At 39.8% G+C, this 10,341-nt stretch overlaps 1 protein-coding gene across 1 annotated transcript; it reads right to left on the bottom strand.

Annotated features, from left to right (window-relative positions):
* Window positions 1-3,329: 3,329 nt before the first annotated feature.
* On the bottom strand, window positions 3,330-9,992 carry LOC5503113 (collagen alpha-5(IV) chain). Its single transcript, XM_048722170.1, has 6 exons — window positions 9,479-9,992; window positions 8,793-8,839; window positions 8,547-8,573; window positions 8,176-8,211; window positions 7,926-8,069; window positions 3,330-3,925 (listed from the first exon to the last, which is right to left on the bottom strand). Exons 1-6 carry the CDS (start codon window positions 9,658-9,660, stop codon window positions 3,444-3,446), a joined length of 918 nt encoding a protein of 305 aa, XP_048578127.1. The 5' UTR covers window positions 9,661-9,992; the 3' UTR covers window positions 3,330-3,443.
* Between the last annotated feature and the right edge of the window lie 349 nt (window positions 9,993-10,341).

Here is a 10,341-nt window from a genome sequence, read left to right as displayed (position 1 = left end):
GAATACCCGCTTTCAACCGAAAACTATAGTACTTTTAGCTTTTTGTACAGGAATAGTTGTTGACAGGACCTTTCAGGTTATGACCAAAGACAAATGCGGACACGAGTAGACAGTGGACAAAAATTTGTCCTCGGCGGGCCGAAGATTAAAGGATGCGATTTCGAAACAAAAACACAACTTTGTTTATCCTTGTCAATCAGGCCGTTGCGAAATGAAATATTATCACAGGCAAACTATAGAATAGTACTAGTTGCAGCTTGCTCGAAAATGGACAGCAATAGATCCCAGACATATAATAGTCAGGGACCTCAAAGCCCATAGTGTGAACCTACAGGCATTTCTCTTTTATTTTTGCCTACATAGCTACTATTACTATTTCGAGTACGCTGATTTCGAAAAATTCATGTTGGCAACTCAATTTTTGCGTTTAGATGGTTACAACTTTTACCGTCATCTTTATATCTCAACCTGGTAGTCAAATGATTATTTAACTTCAGGAAATTAATCTGCAAAATTTAGCAGATATTTTTTTAGTTAGTCTTCGAATTGTTTTTGCATTGTGCGCGCGCGTTTAGTTAGTCTTCGAATTGTTTTTGCATTGTGCGCGCGCGCTGCATTCGCAATCAAGAATGGCGACATTCTCACGAGCGCGCGCTGTTTTTGAAACCTACAACAAAACGATATTTTCTGTTTTCTCATACAATTCTGACTTTAAATTATTCTTCGCTTCATTTTAGGTAGGATTGCAATAGAAAACACTTCACCAATATTTTGTGGTATTGCCGTCTCTGAATTTTAACGTAGTTAAGGAAAATACGTTGTTTCAGATTTTCCCGCCAAAACTTGGAATTATTCACTTGATTAAATCTCCTTTCGCGCGGCCAAAAAATTTTTCAAAGATCTGTAGAAAATTCAAATTTCAATTAAATTCAATTCCCTTTTCAGAATTTGAAAGTTAGTCTATGCTTTGTTTTGGCTAGATTGATATAAGGGAAAGGTTTTAAGAACTTTAAGGAAAGAAACATACTCGAATCTGCGGCACGTTAATTGACTAGAAAAAACAGTTCTGCCTTTACCATGAATTGATGCAGCATCCGTCACCAGTTTTCTTGCAACCGCCAAAGGCTGGGCTGACAACTTTGGTCTTGGTCCTGCATTTGCTTCGCAATATCAAGCAACCAGTGCTACACTCACAGACAGCATCTCCATGCACACCTTTGGTCTAGCGACATCGAGACTGGGACAAGCTGGTCGTCTACCACAACTTTCCATCCGGTGCCTTCCGCTGAAAATAGGCTTCGCGACGTAGTTTGACTGCATTGCATGAAATCTAAAGGCATCACTGGTTGGTGGAAGTCTCTCTTGGCGACTATCCTTCACAAACAACTGGACACAAGCCTGTCTAGAGTGTTCTCCGAGGTTCCATAAACATGACAGACGAACGCTTCCCCAGAAGTGATGGTTTGCTCCTCAAGTTCTCCGCCTCCTAAAGACATCAGAAGGTCAAAATGGGGCTGAAAGGCTCCCTTGCTGTCTTCTTGAAGTGACCTGCAAAGTATAATGTGCTGTCGCATCCTGTTATAGCGCGAAAAGGCAGCAAGGCATCAACAAACGCCATTTGCAAATGTAGCAAGACATCCTCCATGGGGATGTTTACAAGTTTTTTTTGCTGTATCCGCCCAAATCCATACTTTCGACGTGATCTTTGAGCGATGAGCTGAGAGCAGGAGCAGTACATCTGTATCTCGAGCAGACACTACAATATTGCGGACATATCCAATCGGATTGACCGCTAGCAGGATAATTCTCGTATCTGCATCCTCCCTTTCACAACCACCGACAGCAACAAGTGTGATATTTGGGGGTGGGTTCGCAATCAGCTCCTCCGACAAGAATAGTGCCAAATCTGCCTTGTTGTCTCCAAGCGCTAGAAACGAATGCCGCTTGACTAGAAAAGGCACTTGTCTACCCTACTGGCCCGTAACCAGGATTTTTCTTGGGGGGTGCGACATCCGATTTTTCTAGGGGGTGGAGGGAGTGAGTTTTCTGATAAAAATCTGACCACCCCCGAAAGAACAAAAGTGATTTATTAAGTGCCTTTGAACTATCTTCACGGGACGTTTATTGTTGGAATTGGCTAGCTAGTCTATTGAGAACCGAAAGTGGACTTTCGGCCGTTGTGTGTGTGTGTTTGGGGGGGGGGGGGGGGGGGAGTGCGGGGACTGCAAATCAGACAGCCTTTGTTACATTTCACTTTTAGTGAAGAAAAGAACCAAATACGTCCGATCTTCAAAATTTGTAAGAAATGATCATTTTAATGTGAATGATTTACAAAGTTTGGCGATCAGCTTAGAAACTTCGAGTAAAACAGCCTTTGTTATTCAAATCCCGTAATGCACTCTCCTCAGAAGCTCTCTTCCACCATATCAATATTTTTGGTGCGTTTCCTGAAAAAAAAATGTGTAAGAATTCGGCTAGAAAAGGAGCTCACGCTAAACTTTGAAATGTTTTAAAGTTGTGCTCAAGAACAGGCTTGTGTTAATTATCATTGAGCTAGGTAGAAAACTTGATAAGGTATCTCATCACTGTGAAAACGATGACTTAAAATGGCGTCGCATGGAATCGAGGACGCCGGACAGTGGCTCATGCAAATGAGCATCTGTTCCGTAGAGTGTTATGTGCTTCGAACTCCTGTAACATGCTGCTGGCCGTGTCGTGATTAGTCTGCGGTAATCATGTGACCATCTGGCTCTCCCGTTGACTTCATCGAGCTGTGTTTCGGACAGATTGTACAGACAAAAGGAGAGCCTTTTAATTTTCTTAAGATTGATTGAAATTGAATAAAGGAGAGCGGATATTGGATTACTTAAAAATGAGTGCGATAAAATAAAACATAAACCCATTTAGTAGTCACATCAAAACTGCCAAAACATTAATATTTGTCTTCCCCGCCTCTCAAATTATATCTGTTTAATGTCATTTGCTACCACTATTAAAGACAGGCAACGTCATAATGAAAGACTCAGATACAACATTAAAATTCAAGTATGACCTTTAGGTCCTTTAGAGCTATCGGTCTTTATTTGATATCTTGTGATGATGTTAACATCATGCTGTTTCATATCATATTCGTATTTAAAAGGGTGTAATCAAACGCTATGCTTTGCAAACGTGAGAAGCAAAAGACCCCTCCCCTACAACCAAACGTGGGGAGCAACCCTGTAAGGTACATAGAACGTCTAGCGGTCCCTATATTACCCAGATATTTAATATCCATTTGCACATCTGCTCACCCAATAAGTCGCATTCAAAACGAGAAACACCGTCTATACCCGTCCCCTTTTTCTTTAATTATCCTTCAATCAGTCATACAACAGATGTGAACAAAAAGACACACCTTACAGTTATTTTATTTTTTTATCAGTCATGCAGAGTTACAAGAATCACTTGGTGCAGACTGCGCATGTCAGCTCACGCCCATCTACATACGGGGCACACGGTAGTGACCCACACCTCCCTTCCACGGGGTACAGCAGTGCTCCGTTAACGTCAGCGCCACTACCCGGGACATACTCGGCATCGTGATCCACGCACACGAACTGACTCGAGTGCTTGTGATTGTGATGCTCCGTCATCAGGTAGCCATAGTACTCGCGGGACCATCCCGCGGGACAGCGGGCGACTGCGGGTATCATGAGTTGGGTGCTGCGGGACGGGACGTAACACACGGCGCACGGGACATCGTGGTCTTGCAGGGAATTTCCACGTGTGAAGGGGCTGCGTTGATAGACACTATACTCGGCGCCGTACATGTAGCCGCTGGCCTGATGTCCTGGGGTGTAGTTTATGTACTGGGGGGTCTCGGGGAGACACACGTACTCTGCCGCACCTCCAGGGTGATCATAAAACTCCCCGCCGACACGGCCTTGAAGAAAAAAAAGCTGAGTTTACAATATATGACATGGCAGAATAAAGACAAAATACCTCGCTTTCCCAATACTAAATAGGCCCCTTGCAAGATGCTTTATCATTTGAATCACATTTAGTACGTTTTGAGGAGTAATACTGGCTGCATATCTCAATTTACCAATCTTTGCAAACAATCCACCTTAAAGTAATTCCCTTGAAATAGTTCTACAACCCAGAATTTTTTAAAACTTGGCATAAACAATATTGAAGTTAAGGGCTTTGAAAAAACTGTAATAAAAAAAATGGGGGTACCGACCTCGTTTTCACAACAGATCACTCGATCGCCCGAGGAAAAATCCCAACTCTTAGTTTTTAAAAAGAGTGCCTATAGTCTTTAGAAAATTAAGTTCTTTTTGTCGAGCTGCCAAAATCCAATCTCCTAAACAATAACCCGTAGTAGCTAATGTTCAAAACAAATCACATTTTAAGAGATCGCACTAAAAGACATTGTTTTCGCCACTATTCCTACGTTAAAAAGCGCCATTTTGAAGTATTTTTACGGCTTTTAAGAGAAATAACAAAACTTCTACAACCCAATTTTTTTTTTCTTCTTTCAGTATATCATTTTCCGTATATATTTAACTATTTGAGCAAATAAAAAATGGGGGTAACCGACTTCGTTTTTCTGTCAAAGCGATTTTAGGTAAAAAACGTGCGCTATTTGCTTTGTTTTCTTATACAACTGTGGCGCGCCCGCGCACTTTATACCGGAAAATTCGAACAAACAGCGCGCGCCACTATGCGCAGGAGGGGTGCGCAGTGCAATTCAAGGTAATAATTACCTTAAAGTCCATATAACCTTTCAGAGTTGATAGACTTTGTCAATTCTTTATATTTCCATCTTCCAAATGGTATGTGGTTCGTATGTACCAGGCGTTCGCGCGAATAACTCAAATCTGTAATATTGACGTATTTTGGTCAACCTTTGGAAAAAAGGCCGTGAACTGAAAGGCCCGGATCCAGTCATTTGTGACGTAGATCGAGATGTCAACCAAATTCGTGAGAAAACATATGCGCGCGCTAAACCGGTTCCCGTCTTCATGTCTTCTTAGTTATTGCTGAAGAACGTTGTGTGGTTACAACCTTTACCGTCATCTTTTTATCTCAACCTGGTAGTCAAATGATTATTTAACTAAATAAAATAAATCTGCAAAATTTAGCAGATCAGATTTTGAATTGTTTTTTTTTTTTTTTTTGCATTGTGCGCGCGCGCTGCATTCGCAAGGATGGCGACATTCTCACGAGCCCGCGCTGTTTTTGAAACCTACAACAAAACGATATTTTCTTTTTTCGCATACAATTCTCGACTTTAAATCTTTCTTCGCTTCATTGTGGGTAGCATTGCAATAGAAAACAATTCGCCAATATTTTGTGGTAATGCCGTCTCAATTTTAACCGATTTAAGAAAAATACGTTGTTTCAGATTTTCCCGTCAAAACTTAATTATTATTCACTCGATTCAATCTCCTTTCGCGCGGCCAGGAAAATCATCAAAGATCTGTAGACAATTCAAATCTCAATCAAATTCAATTCCCTTTTCAGAATTTGAAAATGTATCTATGCTTTGTTTTGGCTAGATTGATATAAGTGAAAGTTTTTAAGAATTTAAACGCGAACGCGCGCTATAAAAGGGATCGCTCCGCCCACTTTTTCGCAAGCACTCGCGCAAGTCGTCATCATTCACAGCTAGACTTCATTGAGTGCGGACCTCTGAAAAACTGCCAAAAGAAAACAGCAAAAAAGAAAAAGCCGTACGACAAACTACGACAACTGTAAAGTACAAAAGATTGTAAAAGAACTATCAGGCATTTTCTGGAAATTATTTGGAGTCAATTCTCTACAAAAGCAAAAGTAAAAATTGTCATTGAGAAATTGAACAGCGCGCGTTCGTTTGGATTGAAAAATCCATTTGAAATGGCGTTATTCAGGTGCGTGCGCGAACAAACAACAAATTTTCAAAATTCATCACTTCTAAACCTATCTAATCCTCCCTTGTTTTTCGTTTTGTTATCAGAAAAGGCTAATAAATAGACTGTGTTTACTTCAATGATGTGTTTTCGACCAATCTTAAGCTCGTGCGCGAACAAACAACAAATTTTCAAAATTCATCACTTCTAAACCTATCTAATCCTCCCTTGTTTTTCGTTTTGTTATCAGAAAAGGCTAATAAATAGACTGTGTTTACTTCAATGATGTGTTTTCGACCAATCTTAAGCTCGTGCGCGAACAAACAACAAATTTTCAAAATTCATCACTTGTAAACCTATCTAATCCTTCCTTGTTATTCGTTTTGTTATCAGAAAAGGCTAATAAATAGACTGTGTTTACTTCAATGATGTGTTTTCGACCAATCTTAAGCTCTATTATAGCTTTCTGGCCTCTCTACGGAGCTCTGCACTGAGTGAGGTCACATGACAAATGACAGCTTGCCTAAGGCAAGTCCCTTTTATAGTGCGCGTTCGTGTTTAACAGTTATGCATGACACACCTCGACACCGACACACCTGATATTCTACACGAAAGCACATGTGGACAAAGTCACGTGATAAATGGAACAATGAGAATGTCTAATCAAAATTCCGGCAAATTTTCAATGTGACAGTTTTGATTTTCAACGGTTGTTTCAACAGTAAATTCTGCTCTGTTTTATCCAAATTCGACGCAAATATCTCATATCTAATAGGCCCTAATACGCTGCGGAAAAAGTGTGTGCCATCTTTCACTGAGAAGAGGAGAAACTAGAAAGCTCAAGAACCACACGAACGACAATCCCTAGCAAATAGGGGGTACTGGGAAAGGTTTCCACTGGGTTTCCACTTTCAAATGATCAGGCAAAGAAAAGCTTCAATTCAACGATTTTTCTTAGCGCGAGAAAGCACTCGCACACGCGCCATTTTCGAGCTCTCCACAGATACCCAATAGGTATTTCTAACTCACAGCCAAAAACACCATTGACGTCCAGAACTCCGTGGTTTTCAAACAAATCACAATAAATGTTCATCCAAAAAAAAAAATAATGAAGCACGATGTTGACAGGATATTACTTTTTGAAGACTTTAGTTTGCGTCTTGCACGACATGACGAAAGCCATAAAGCGCACGAGGTTTTAAAACTGCTACAATAATATCGATTAAATACTTAAATATTAGATTTAAACTATAGAATTAAAACTGATTCTAAACCCCTTCAACTTTCATATGTTGTTAGATTCAGTTCTGTTATCCTGTCGGTCCATGTTTTCTTCGTAAATATGACAAAACAAATCTAAAGCTTAGCCGATCATAAGTAAGCTTATAAGTACATGAAGTCACAACCTTCGTATTTCACACAGTAGCGTATCTACGGGGGGGGGGGGTTAGGGGGTCTTACCCCCCCTTTGGGCTGTCTTTTTTTATTGTTTTCATTGTATCTTTTCATTTCAAAATCGTTACTAAGGTAAAATAATGACAAAATTTTTTGGGTCAGCCCCCCCCCATCCCCCCCCCCCCCCGTGGCAAAAAGCTAGATCCGCCCCTGTCACAAATAATAGTACGGGAACTCACCACCAAAAATACTACCAAAAATATAGATCGGGCCGATAAAGCAAGGATTCGTGCTTTTCAATGCCCATACAAACGTGTTGTGCATTTGACTTGAATGTCAACGTGCGATTTCCCGCCAACGTGCAATTTCCTGCCAAACACTATGAACACAGGGCCCCCAATAAGGATAAAAGAAGGAAATAATTTTAGCGTAGTTTTTAGCGTAGCATATAAAATTTCTGTGATCGATCAGGTTGTATGTAGACGTTCGCTGCATTTGATTTGTAATAAATATATCGGTAGCAATCCTGTTATATTGGTTTCTTTATTTCCAATCATAAACTTTTTTTTATGAATTATAAACGTGAATTTTTCACGTGTACCCACTAGTAAGTTCTATTTCTTTAGCTTTGGTGCAAACCGGACCAAATCTCACCTTTGTAGACTAGCCGCGCGGAGCTTGGGCACGAAGTCTTCCCCCATCGCACGTACTGTACACCAGAGGACCCCCTGGGACCGGGGGGACCCCTCGAACCAGTCCTCCCCCGACCACCGGGCGCTCCTTTAGGACCTCGAAGACCTTAATAAACAATAACGCAAAAGTTCAGAGCTCGCATATGTATGTTCCGAACAAGAAACAAAAATCCCAACGAGAATGAAAATTTCTAAGAGTTGTTAGCACCCACCATTTACTCCTGGTTTGCCGTCCTTTCCATCTCTCCCTGCAAATCATGGGCAATTTAAAGATGTCGAGTTTAATTAATAAAATAACAGAACTGCCTTTATGTTAGAATAGTGAAATTTCTTCATTACTCAAGTAACCCCCTAATATTGTTGGACATTTTTGAATCGGTGACTCTATGAAAATGATACCTTTCTCCTTTATACTGCCCTTTATTGCCCTTTATATTTGTCTTTAATAACCCGTCCATAATTGCATCTCTTATATTTCACTTATTGTCCTACACTTTTTACACGGTCCTATGAATAATCCTTCATCTATCCCTCCCTTCCCCTTATAATACCAACTTGGCTCAACTCGTTTTGTTTTACCTACCTGGCTTTCCATCGCGTCCATCCCTGCCTGTAAGATACATTTAGAAGTTCAATGAGAAAAAAAAATCAACCTTAATAAAATAAATAAAACAGTTAAACACAGAACAGGGAATGATCTTGCAAGAATGAACCAATTGAAAATGTAGCACAAAGTTTTAATAACTTTTTGTACGGGTTAGGATTGAATGAAAACAATAACAGAATGCAGAGAATAACATATCTTGTGACTGACACGGGCTTAACATACCTCTAAGCCAAGGTACAGTTGCCCCTCCTAAAAAAAGAGCATTCATTCTGAAAACAAAATTAAAAATAGATGAAAAAAATTAAGAATATACTGTGTGTGGCACAAAAGAAAAACAAATAGTTTCTAAATGAAATAATAAAGTTCCAGTGATATATGAATGTAATACAGGTGACTATTTTTTAGCCTGGGGCATTCTCGGGTTGATTTCTCTGATGTTAATCTACGAACCAAGATTCTATTTTATTTTCAACCAAATAAAACTTGATCAGATGAATGACTGAGTCAAACTTGAGAAACTTTTTGATGGCATCATTTTTCTTTCTTGTAAGTATTTCAACTGATTTAGTAATATATCACCTAGGATAATACGATTAAAAGATCCTCAAAGCCCATGGCTAATAAAACCTACGAATCTGGTGCGTAAAATTTGTCTCTAAATGCCGTAGAATGTCAAGCCGAGACGCTCTCCCCTCTACTTTCAGTATGCAGTTTATATATATCGACAAAAAAGACGACTCGTGCGCTTGAGTCTTCAGCTTGACTATTTATTGTGTTTTTAACCAAGACAGGGACATCTGGGTATTTCAGGGTATTTCAAATTGAACACTCTAATGAAGAAAATTTTGTTTTCCGCAATGAAACTATTACGACGGGATACATTTCACTCGAGTTTCAAATTTACTTACTTTTTCTCCAGACTTTTCAGACGTTTTTCGTGCTCATCAATCAAGCTTGCACGCTTTTCCACCTGATGGTCCGGCTCATCCAGTTTCCCTAGCTCATGGTCTTGAATTTCCTTTCCTGAAGCCAGAGCACAGAAAACAACGCACCACAGTACAACGAGATGTGAAAGAAGATGCGTCTTCATATCGATCGGCGATAGAGATTTAGACTTTGTGCCGGTAAAAGCTGTCAGAGAACTCTGAGCTCTTTCCGTGCCCTTTTCATTACTTTCATACCAACCATGAGCTAAAAATGACCTTGAGAAACAGCGACTCAGACACAAGAATTTTCATGTTGGACGCAACAAAAGGAACTAATTTATAGTGAAATTTGTATAGTTACTGACCATGCCTGCAGGTCAGTTTTTTTTAATTGTCAAAAAAATAGACTCTTCAGCAAGATTTTTCAAGTAATCTTGTAGTTTTCCTTCCTTAGTGATTTATTCCCCGACCTTTAGAATTTCTAGTGTTATGATAGGTTATGTTAGAATGAATCCGTATTTTGCTAACTGTAGTGAGCAAATAGACAAAGTTAAGATATTTGCTCTAGCTGAAAGGGTTGTTCAAGGTTGAAAGTATTCTTGAGGCATTGTTAGTTTTTGTTGATTTAGCTGAATAGGAAGTTGTTCGTTTAATTATAAGAACTAGTGACATAATGACATTTATCGGGTCGTACTATGTTTTGGGACTTATCTATCTTCAACTTCCCATTAAGTTGGTAAACTTACAAGTCTTCTGTTTATATAGTTTCCTTTAGATGTCGGACGTTGATTGCCGGTATCATTAGCACAGCACGTAGGATCGCCCACACTCAAGTAGGAGGTGCT

This window comes from Nematostella vectensis, chromosome 14 (assembly GCF_932526225.1).
Source record: "Nematostella vectensis chromosome 14, jaNemVect1.1, whole genome shotgun sequence".
In the NCBI taxonomy this organism is placed as follows: Eukaryota; Metazoa; Cnidaria; class Anthozoa; order Actiniaria; family Edwardsiidae; genus Nematostella; species Nematostella vectensis.
The sequence above is the reverse complement of the archived record's forward strand: the minus strand, read 5'-3'. Positions and strand labels throughout refer to the sequence as shown.